Raw genomic sequence first — 11,035 nt, 5'->3', positions numbered from 1 at the left:
TGAGAAGGTAGTCGGCTGCAACCTGCGTGCGAGTCGGCAGCGTGAACTGGCTGCCAAAAGGGCTAATGCAGTTACAGTGTTTCCAAAGCATCAGAAGGCAGAGATCCACTCGATTCTGCACCAACGGGATCCCTGCTCCAGTGCCGCGTCCGTTTGCAGGCACCACCTTTTTAAGACTTGGAGAAACTGATTCCAACGTGATCCAGAGACAAGCAATGGTCTTGCGAGGAGAGACGGGCTTAACCGTGTTTGGCCACGAGACGTGCCCCAGCATCACACCAAGGCGGTCAAGACCCGTCCTCCCTCGTTCCCAAATAGAGGAGGACTAATGATCTTCGGTTAAACGAAATCTCCTTCGAGTCAAGTTCAACTCCCGGTGACTTCCTGGGCGCGTCAGAGAAGTTTTCTTGGCAGCGTAAAGGAAGCGGCGGGCCAAGGGCTTCATCTTGTTCCTGAGATCATCCCTGAGATTTCCTGATGGCCCCCCATCCAAGCGCTAAGTGGGTCTCGTCAAGTTACAAGAAGGCAGATCCCAGCGTCCAGCTACGAAGAATCCCGGACAGAACAGCGGGCAATCCAGAGAGGTCTCGGAGATGCCCTTTCGCCGAACGTGTTTTATCGGGGTGCCTGCACCAAGCAGGGGGCTGGATGGATGGCCCCAAGAGCCCCTTCCAGCTCCAGGTTCTCCTGATCATCCCCCCGATAAATGCGCCCCGTTTGAAGCTGTCTGGCTCGGGGGGGGGAGCCAATCCCTCCCTTCCGGATCAAGACGCGGGCATTACTTAAGGTGGGCATCAGCCCACCAGGCTGGGCAACTGAAGACAGCCCCCCCGTACCTGGGGTCATGTCTGCAGAGGGCCTCTAGCTCAAGAACGGGGCCAGACCCCCACCCGCATTTCGGGAGGAGACAGCTGCCCCCCCACCCCCAGCCCACGAGGGGTGCCGTGGCCCCCGGCGTCCCCCACCCCGCCGGGCAGGGCGGCTGCAGGAGGTCGCCGGCCGCGGGGGGGCCTGGGCGGGGGCGACCACCCCGCAAGGGCGTCGTTGGCGGCGGGAAGCAGCGACAAGGGCGGGGCAGGCCTCTTCCCGGCTTGGGGGACCGGGGCGCCCCATCGCGGGGGAGGGGGACCTCCAGGGCAGGGCTTCGCCGGGGGGGGGGCTCGGCTGCGCGCCCCCGCCGCGCGCGTGCCGGGGGAGGGGAGGAGCCGCGCCCCCTCCGCCCCCCGTTCCTCCCGCGGGGAGGGGCCGCCGCGACCCGGAAGAGGAAGCGGAGGAGGCCCCGGGCTGGGGTCGCCGCCGCCGCCGCCGCCGCCACCGGGGGTCCGCGAGGGTCGCCGCCGCCGCCATGCCGGCCCTGCTGGAGCGGCCGAAGCTGAGCTCGGCCATGGCCCGCGCCCTGCACCGGCACGTCATGGTGGAGCGCGAGCGGAAGCGGCAGGGTGAGCCCGCGGGGGCTGCGCGGCCCAGGCCCGGGGGCGCCGGGCTTTGCCCCGCCGGCGGGGGGCAGGAGCGGAGGCCTTCGACGGCCGGCCGGCTGGCCGGCCTGAGGGGAGCCCGCTGCTCGGGCGACGGGGCGGCGTAGTGAACGCCGCTCGCCCCGCCGGGCCGGCCGAGAACGTCGGAGGGGCCCGGGGACGCCCGGCGATGGGGTCAGACGCGGGCTGCCCGGAGGACGCGCCCCGAAAGCGGGAGAGGAGGAAGCCAAGGGGGCGGGGCGGGGCGGGGGGCGCGACGCCCCCCCGAGCGGCAGGGCCCCTCCGTCTGCTGAGCGGGGGCCCTTCGCCTCCGGGGGCGCCCGCCATGGGGGGGCCGGCCCCGCCTGTCTGCGAGGCCTGAGGGCAGCCCCGTCTCCGTCCGCAGAAGAAGAAGAGGTGGACAAGATGATGGAGCAGAAGATGAAGGAGGAGCAGGAGAGGAGGAGGAAGAAGGAGATGGAGGAGCGCATGTCCCTGGAGGAGACGAAGGAGCAGGTGGGTGCCGGGAGCGCGAGGACCCTCCCTCTCGCCCGCCCACATGCCCGGGATGCCCCGCGCCCCCCTGACTGCCCCCTCCCTGCCCTCCCCGCAGATCCTGAAGCTGCAGGAGAAGCTTCAAGCTCTGCAGGAGGAGAAACACCAGCTTTTCCTCCAGCTGAAGAAGGTTCTGCACGAGGAGGAGAAGCGCCGTCGCAAGGAGCAAAGGTGGGCGAGAGCGGAGGCGGAGGCAGCTCGCCCCACATGTTCCCTCCCCCTCAGCCATGGGGCCAGCCTTCGCTAGCCCAAGGCCCTCAGGAAGGGTGGAAACGGCGCTTCTTCCGGGCTGGCCGGCGTTGCGTCTGCAGGCCGCCTATCCAGAGGACGCCAGGCTGGGCCAGGCCGTCTTGGGGAGCAACGCAGCAGCGTCCGGGGCCGTGCTGGACGTCAGGAGAGGCCGTGCCCATTTCATCCGCTGCTCTGTGGCTCCTCTCAGCCCCAAACAAGCGAGATCCAGACAGTTCGGTTTTCAGGGAATTAACGGGGAATGATCCAGCTGGATTGTCTGCCGTTGATACCTTTGCGCTTAAACCTAAAACAAAAGAAAGTGGGCTTTCCATACAAGTGGCACGTAAGAAATGTGGGTTACGCAGAGGGGACTTCTTTTTCCTTGAGGGACAAGAACAGGGCGCCCAAGCTGGGGCTCGTGACATGTCTCCAGTACGGAGACTGCCACAAAGCAAAGGCAACAGTTGTGCCAGGCAGTGGCTGGCCGGGGAGCTCCGTGCTGCTCTTGGGGGCTGACAGCTTTCCCTCGCTTACCCCCCCAGCGATATGACCACCTTGGCAGCTGCCGCCTATCAGCAGGGCATGGCTGTGCACGCTGGGACCCACATCCTCAACATGCAAGGTGGGTGGCTCTGGCTGTGGGTCAGGGTTCTGTCAGGTGGGGGCCGAGATCGTGGCAGGCGAGGGGACCCAGGCCGCCAGTGGGTCTCCAGACCCAGAGAAGCAGATGGCGGGAGGGCTTTGCTTTCTCTGCTGCGCTGGAGAAGCCACTGGAAAGAGAGGATCGGGGTCTTCCCTTCCCTGCAGAAAAATCTCCTTCCTTTGGGGAACTTCTTTCAGCGTAATCCATGTGCTTTCTCCGCAGGGAGTCCAGGTGGCCATAACCGGGCTGGGACCCTCATCTCAGCTGACCGAGCCAAGCAGATGTTTGGACCTCCTGTTATCACGGTACAGCCCCCAGCGGGTGAACGAACAGGAGGCTTGCCTGCGCTCATCCCAAACCGTTGTAACCCTTTGACTAGGGCTCGGCTTGGAATCCAGCTAGCATACTCTTACCTGGGGGGGCGGTGTCACACACGGCCCGTTTGGGCGAAGACACCCCCTTGTGCGCGACATTGTTGTGGTTCGTACTGAGTAACTATGGATGCCACATCTGGGTTCATATCCAGGCTCCACTGCAAACCCCTTTGGAGCCCTCTAACAAATCTGTGATTGGTTCACACGTTGTGCGAAACCTGGTTTGCTTCATTGTAGTTGTTCAAATAAGCTACGGTAGGCTAGGCCCATGCAGTATGTCACCCCACCAAGTATCATTTACAACGCGCAGCAATTTAGTTCACACAATACATTAAGCTCAACTACAACTTGGTTTATCGTAATTATTAGTACTAAATTATTATCGTCCAGGAAGACGATAACAGTATGGACTTACCTGTTTGCTTCTGGGTCTGTATGTCAGTGGTGATGACCCTCATAATCTATTGAGCAAGCTACGACCTGGCTGAGCTTCTGTGCGAAATCAGACAAGAGGCTTTAGGTCTTAAAATCTCTTTTTTTTTTCCTTTTCTTTTTGATAAGTAGGTAAAATCTCCCAGCCCACCGTAGCCCCCAAGGTAGCACCTTTTCCAGCAAACCAATTTTATTGAAAGGAAGAAGCGTTTCCAGATCTGATGGAGTGAGCTGGAGCTCATGAAAGCTTTGCCTTTTAATAAAAGTGGTTAGTTGGAAAAGGTGCTCCTGACTATTTTTTTTTTTTATCACTCTAAGTAGCGTTTCTCAACCTCAGCAACTTTAAGACGTGTGGACTGCCTGGGGGAATTCTGGGAGTTGGAGTCCACGTCTTAAAGTTACTGCCCTAGACCGACACGGCCCCCCTCCTACAGTGCACACAACACAGAGAGAGGAAACGTTTGGGGGCCTCTAGGGACTGAAATGCCCAGGAAAAAGAGTGGAGGATGCTTCTGAGGCCCACTTTGGGGTGGTCTTTTCTCCCTGGCAGACGCGGCACTTTGCTACCCAACCAGCTTTCCCGGCTGGCACCCCGGAACATGGGCAGTACCAGGGCAGCCAGGCTGGGCACAGCCCCTATGCCGTGGGCCAGAGCCAGCACACGGTGCCCGTCAGCTATGCCAGCAGTCAGTCAATCCGAGGTGAGCAGGAGAGGGGAGGAGGCGGAGAAGATGGGTGGGTGGGTGGGCGTTAGCGAGCAGCCTCCTGACCCTGGCTGGGGCAGAACAGGCCAGAAGCGGGACCCACGCCCCCTCCTTCTCTTCCTCCGCCCTTCCAGGCCCATCTGCTTTCTCCACCATGCAGTATTTGTCTCAGCAGCAACCGGGTTATGCAATCCATGGTCACTTCCCTGCTGCTCAGGCAGGTAAGCCGGGTACCAAGGACTCTCTGATTTGGGAGGGGCTCCAAAACACGGACTCTTCCCGGATGCTCATTTTCTCCCCTGATGATGATGATGATGACAATGATGATGATGATGACTGCCCCTCCTTGTGTCTGGTCAGGGTTCATTCCTCCAAGCACCACCATCCCTCTTCAGAAGCAGTTGGAACACGCTAATCAGCAGTCTGGATTTTCTGATTCGGTGAGTTCAGACCCTGAACGCTTCTTGGTTTGGCAGGTGACAGTCCGCTAGTTTTCTGCCCCCCAAGGGTCTTCAGAGGAGCTCGCAGTGTGACGTTTCTGTCCCAGGCACCCTCAATAAATCAGTTTACCAGGCCAGAACTCAACAAGCCACCACGCATTCTCCCAGTCCTGGGCAGATGCTGTCCTCGCGTTCCATCTAAACCCACAAACCTCCTGCCTTCAGCTGGATGATTTGTCTGGGGAGGGGGCAGGTGTTCTTGCCCTCGTTTCTCAAGCTCCCAGAAACAAGGTGGGTTTAATCTGCTGCTTCCACCCCGTAGCTCGGCCTTTCCCAAATGAGTGCCCCCACGACTGCCAGCAGTGGGTCAATAGGTAACCCAGCAGTTCTGGTAGGCATAAGTAAGAGGACCCGACGTCATGTCTTCGTTTTGAGTCTGGAACGTAGAAAGGTGTCTTTCAGACAAAACTCTGGATGCATCCAGATGTGCTGAGTGGGCACTTCTCTGCCACTGCGGGAGGGGATCAGTCTGAGAAAGAAGAGTGCTGGGGCTGATCCTTTGTGGCTTTGCACTTGTCTTTCAGTCAACCCTTCGTCCGATGCACCCCCAGGCCCTCCATCCGAACCAGGGGCTCCTACAAGCCTCTCAGCTCCCCGTCCAAATGCAGACCACCGCCAAGGTAAGGTCAGGGTCGGAAGGCCGGTCTCCATCCGTGTGCCTTTCTCCTTCCTGGCTTCCCAGGTTGGCGTGCCTTGTCTAAACAGCCTGGGTTCCCCTTCGTGGTTTTGCCCCTCCTGAATTGGGTATGACTGTGATTTAGCTTTGCTGGTTTCGTGTGAGAGGAGAGTGAACGACCTGCTCCTTTCCTTTCTCATCCTGCTCTGAACTGCTTGTTGATGTTGGATGGTTTTCTCTTTCTGCTTTTTAATCGCGCTGCAGCCCAGTTTGGCCTACACTCACACGGCCCGGCCTGCTTCTCCTGGTAGCTTCCCGCAGCAGCCTCACACGGTACGTTCTTCTCTGAGAGGTGGAAGTGGGGTTGAATCTAAAGCAAAGGCCGCTGTTAACATATAATGAGACTGTTTCTGAGCACATACAGAATGCTTGCATTTCAGTAACAAGGAGCTAGAGCCTGTGTCTGATCTTGGAGGGAATAATAAAGATGCAAAAGTAAGGCAGGGTCTCCTACCTCGCTTTAGAAATGGAGGGGGGAGAGAAAATTCAAGTCAATTCTTCCAGCTTGATTCCTCCTTCAACCATTGTAGTGTTTTCAGGATTTTTCTTCCGCCTTTTCTATTTTTCTGTTGAAGCACAGGAGACAAATGCGTTGTCAGTTAGAAGTTGGCTGCTTTGGGTGCAAAGCAGCAGTTCTTTAAAAAAAAGAGTCAACAAGCATCACAAAAATAAGGCCCACTGGAAAAATGTGAGGTTAGCAACCTCCTTGAAAAATGAACAGTTCAAGCAACAGTAAAATGGGTGCAAGTCAGGAATGGGGATGTTTGGAAAGAGGCCCTGGAAGGGAGTTTCAGAGGCAGGTGGCCAGAATACCTCCACACTATCTGACTCCATTGACCGGAGATCATCAGCCCCCCAAAGCACATGCAGTCTTTTCACAATGGGGGGATTTTAGACAGAGAAAGGGTGCTAAATATTCCCTGCCTGAGCCATGTAAGGCACATTAGTACCATGCAACTTTTTCCCCTCAACAGAGGATTGAGTGTTCATAACAGCGATGTGCGTGTTTAAACTTTTTTCCTTTAAACGGCTTCTATCTTGCAGTCTGGCTTCCAGGCTTCTCCGCAGCCAGCACCCCGGCATCCTTTTATACAGCACCCGCAGGGTCAGCGTTTCTACCACAAGTGAGCACCGGTGGGTGGACCCCAGTGGTTGCTTCAGCATCCCACCCGATCCCCATCGTGCCCAAGGAAGAACGGTCTTGGATGACTGGATGCATGGGACTACTTCTGTTCCCGCTTTCCTCCTGAAATGTCATGAATTTTGCAAAAGCAGTGATTGCGCTCTAAATACATTCTGCTTCGTTCATTTCGAGGAGGGTGAGCGTGGCGTGGTTTGTTCCAACCCCCGGTCGGCCACTTAGCATTGTGGTAGAAGCCAGGATTGGAGGGTGGGCTTGCCAGTTAGGCTACAGCGGAAGAAAGCAAAGCCACGTGTATTCTTGCATAGTGCGTTCTGACTGAATCTGAGTTCACAGGCTTAGTGTTTGGGGTCAGAAAAGCTGAACTGGGCCTTTCCTGCAACTGATGAGAGCTGATTCCAAAAGCTGATTCACTGGGCTTCACACAGGGTTCAAACTTATCTCTGGTGGCTTCCCTGGTCGAAAAGAAGAGCACTCTTTTCTTGCACCTCTCCTCATACAGTTCCTCCACGGAGCAGCTCCCTAACCAGTGGGTGGGGCTGAAACATAGGGTCCATTGAGGCCAGGGAATCTAGCCCCTGCCCAAGACAGGGACCCAAAGGGAAGCTGGCAACAAAATTATTATAAAAGAACAAAGGGAAGCTGGCTAGCCTCTGTCTGAGCCACTCCGACTAAGGATTGCCCAGCGTTTTTCTGACTCATCCGTTCCATTATTAAATTGTCCTCTTGGGAAAGCTCCTCATAATTCCACCAGCATCTGTCTTCATTCAAGCTTTATTTGCTTTGGAACTTCGGAATTATTCTCTCTGTCCAGCCCTGGCGAGACTACATTGGGAATGCGGTGTAGGATCCTGGGCACCCCATTTTCAGAAAGGCACTGGCAGGCTCAGAAGAGGGCAACAAAGATGACGCAGGGCCTGGAGGAGGTGCCCTACAGGGACTGGCAGAAGGCAGCTGGTGCTCAGTCTGGGAAAGAGAACGGAGGAGAAACGTGATAGCCGGGTTCAGGTACATAAAAGGAAGCTACAGAGAAGGCAGTCAAGGACTATTCTCGAAGGCCATAGAAACTGAGATCGGAAATGTCAGAAGTCGCGACGACCTAGATTTCATGTCATGTTTAAGAAAATGTCCTGATCTGTGGCACAGTAGAACAGGCTACCTGTGAAGGTTGTGGGTTCTCCATCTGGAGGGTTCTAAGAAGAGGCTGGACAGCCACCTGCCACAGATAGCGCGATTGGTTTTCCTTCACGTTGCAGAGGGTTGGACTAGATGGTTCTTCTGGTCTCTTCCAGCTCTGTGATTCTATGATCTAGAGACCTTTGCTGCGGCACATTCTTTCAAGTACTGGAAGAATACCTATCGTGCCAGCTCGGTCACGTCTTCTCAAGGCTGAACGTTTTCTGTACTTAATACAGTGTCCTAAGTTTCTAGTCTTCTGATCATCTTCACTGCTGTTCTCTGGTTTTTTTCCATTGTGTTGTTTTTAAAAGATGGTACCTGGAACTCAACCCAATGCTCAAGGTTGTGTGACCAACCCAGAATAAAGTGGAATGCCGGCTTCTTGTGGTTTGGAAGCTATGCCTGTTGAACCCCCTAAAATTGCATTGCTGACTCATACTCAGCTTATAATTATCTACGGCGGCGGAGGGGGGAACAAATACTGTTACCCAGTACTGCACATTTAACGTAATGCAAAAATCCTATAGAACACAACAGCCCACAATTTAAACAAAATAGCAAGATGGTATTCAGTTTCAAAAGATCCTCCAGGATAATTCAGGTTTTACAGTGATACCTCGGGATACGAACGCCTCTGCTTGCGAATTTTTCGGGTTACGACCAGCTCCGGCCCCAAAATTTTACCTCGGTTTGCGAACTCCGCCTCGGGGTACGAGCCATTTTCCGCCCGTGCCACGTGGTCCGCGGCCATTTTCTGCCCTTGCCACGTGGTCCGCGGCCATTTTTCCGGCCCTGCCGCGTGGTCCGCGGCCGTTTTCACGCCGCGCCGGGCTGTTTTCGTGCCGGGCCGGGCCGTTTTCGCGCCGCGCCGGGCCGTTTTCGCGCCGCGCCGGGCCGTTTTCGCGCCGCGCCGGGCCGTTTTCGCGCCGCGCCACGCTGCACCCGGCCATTTTCGCGCCGCAACGGTAATTACATTGAACCTTATGGGAAATTGCCTCGGGTTGCGACCAAATTCCGGCGGAGGGCGGAACGGATTAACCGGATTTACATTGAACCCTATGGGGAAATTTCCTTCGGGTTACGACCAACTCGGGATACGCCCAGAGTCACGGAACGGATTAAGTTCGTATCCCGAGGTACCACTGTACTTCATAGAAATCATCAGTGGGGCTAATCTAGCATCTAATGGGGGCAAATCTATATGGTGAGCATTTTAAGAGAAAAACATGATCTTCTAGCTTCAGCACCTTTTAGCTCATGAAAATGTGAGATTACCAAGGACTTGTCCTGTGATGTATCTATTGGACAGGTTGATTCTGGCTGGAGCAGGTAGTCCTGAAGATGCCTGAGTACCAAGACCTGTGGGGCTCTCTAGGGCAAAGCCAGCACTTTGAATAGCACTCAGAAGATTATTGGGAACCAGTCCATAGCCTTGACCACTAATGAATTATGCTCCTGCTGGTTGATACCAGACAGCAACTGGACCACCATATTCCATATCAATGGTAGCTTCTGCGTGGTCTTCCAAGGCAGCCCCACTAGGAACACATTGCAACAATTTATGCTCACAGTGATGAGAATGTGAGTTATGGATGGAAAGTCCTCATGCTCCAAGTCGGTCTGCAAGTGGCATACTAGCCAGAACTGGGCAATGCCTCCTTGGCCACAGCCTCCACTTGCCCATCCAGTGGTAGCCATGAGTCCAGGAAGAGCCCCAAATTAGAGGTAGTTCTTCCCTGAGATAAAACATTGGAGCCACCCAAGATTCTTGACGGACAAATAGCAAAACCACCTTATCTGGGTTCAATTCTTGTCCTGTGCAGAGGCTAATGGCCTCCAGATGCTAGGACAAGCCTTCTATGGCATCACCAGTTTGACCCGAGGGAGTGAGGTGAATTTGTGCATCAAGAGGCTGATGACATCAAACCCCAAACCAGTGGGGTTCCTATAAATGTTAAATGATAGTGGGGAGATAACTGCATCTCACAGACCTTACATGTGAGTAATCAGACCATCCTCTACTTTCCCATAATCAAATGAAACTGCCCACTAAGGAAGGAGCAGAATCCTTCCTCAGTTCTGACAGGCAATCAAGGTCACCATAGTACTGAATGTGATACATCTATCAAAGTCCTCATAAAAGTACTCAACCACCATGGCTGTCATCCGAGCCTGAAAAGGATTCAGAAAACCCCATTCTCTCCAAAATGTTGTGGCACCCATTTGTACCTTGCCCCACTTTGATGAGAAATTATTGGTTTCAAAGTTTTTGAGCCACCTGTGTTATCTACTCATGACACCCAGCTCACACCTGGTTACATTGCCAATTGGAATGCTTTTTTTTTTTTTAATGCTTCACTAAAACCAAGATATATTACAACTACAGCATTCCCACACTTTACTAAGCAAGCTTCTAGTCAAGACAGCTGTTTCAGCCTGGTGAGTGAGGCTTGTTCTTGGCCAGGCTGACTTCTAGCAATTGCAGCACTGTTTTCAAACAGCTTGGAGATTGTTCTTCTTGGGTTTTGATGTCAATCTGCCTGCCGTTCCTCCTATCCTTCTTTCCAAATAGAGACATCAGTCTTCCTGTGGTCACCTGTCACTTCACTTGTTCTTCTGGACTTCTCAACATTCAGCCAGATCATTAGCAAGTTCTCCCATATTGTCAGATGCAATTGGTGCAAATAGCCCTGGAGAGAGGTGCTCCTCGGAAGCATAAGTTTCATTTCTGCTCTTCATAATTGCCTGGCAAAACACACAGGAGCCGAGTAACTCAGCCTTTTCTTTACTCGTTCACGTGTTGCTGTCTTCACTAAGCAGCTGGTATACCGGTTTTAATTTTCACCTTATCTAAAGTGCTGGCTTCATTCTGAGCATGTTTCCTGATGCTACCCCAGAGACCCAGGCTAGCTAGACCAACTCGTGCCTCTTTCCATCTCAGAACTTTCTGTGGGTGCAGCCATTTTTTCGTGCTGCCCTATTTTTCCTTCATGAAACGGTTTGTAATTGTACCTTTACTATCTCCTTTTTCACAGCAGCTTCCCATTTGGTTTGACTTGACTCGACTTGGCGTAACTATGAGAATCCACTTTTTGGAAATCTGATAGGCATTTGACTGGCCTACCTCTCAGTCTCTTAAAGTCCAG

General features: G+C 54.4%; 1 protein-coding gene across 1 annotated transcript; it reads left to right on the top strand.

The window, feature by feature from the left end:
* Nucleotides 1-1,248: 1,248 nt before the first annotated feature.
* Nucleotides 1,249-6,883, top strand: GPS2 (G protein pathway suppressor 2). Its single transcript, XM_088142133.1, has 11 exons — nt 1,249-1,439; nt 1,861-1,970; nt 2,068-2,180; nt 2,783-2,862; nt 3,106-3,188; nt 4,240-4,390; nt 4,528-4,614; nt 4,754-4,833; nt 5,418-5,513; nt 5,774-5,842; nt 6,614-6,883. Exons 1-11 carry the CDS (start codon nt 1,346-1,348, stop codon nt 6,695-6,697), a joined length of 1,047 nt encoding a protein of 348 aa, XP_087998259.1. The 5' UTR covers nt 1,249-1,345; the 3' UTR covers nt 6,698-6,883.
* The last annotated feature ends 4,152 nt before the right edge of the window (nt 6,884-11,035 follow it).

This window comes from Python bivittatus, unplaced genomic scaffold (genome assembly GCF_059951505.1).
Source record: "Python bivittatus isolate LINGU-HERP-01145 unplaced genomic scaffold, Pbiv_v1 ctg000370_np1212, whole genome shotgun sequence".
NCBI classification, from domain to species: Eukaryota; Metazoa; Chordata; class Lepidosauria; order Squamata; family Pythonidae; genus Python; species Python bivittatus.
Note: the sequence above shows the minus strand (reverse complement) of the source record. Positions and strands in the feature narration are given on the sequence as shown.

Coding starts and splice junctions, on each gene's coding strand:
- GPS2 (XM_088142133.1), top strand. CDS start 1,346: ATGCCGGCCCTGCTGGAGCGGCCGAAGCTGAGCTCGGCCATGGCCCGC. Junction 5,514..5,773: donor AAATGCAGACCACCGCCAAG/GTAAGGTCAGGG, acceptor ATCGCGCTGCAG/CCCAGTTTGGCCTACACTCA. Junction 5,843..6,613: donor TCCCGCAGCAGCCTCACACG/GTACGTTCTTCT, acceptor TCTATCTTGCAG/TCTGGCTTCCAGGCTTCTCC.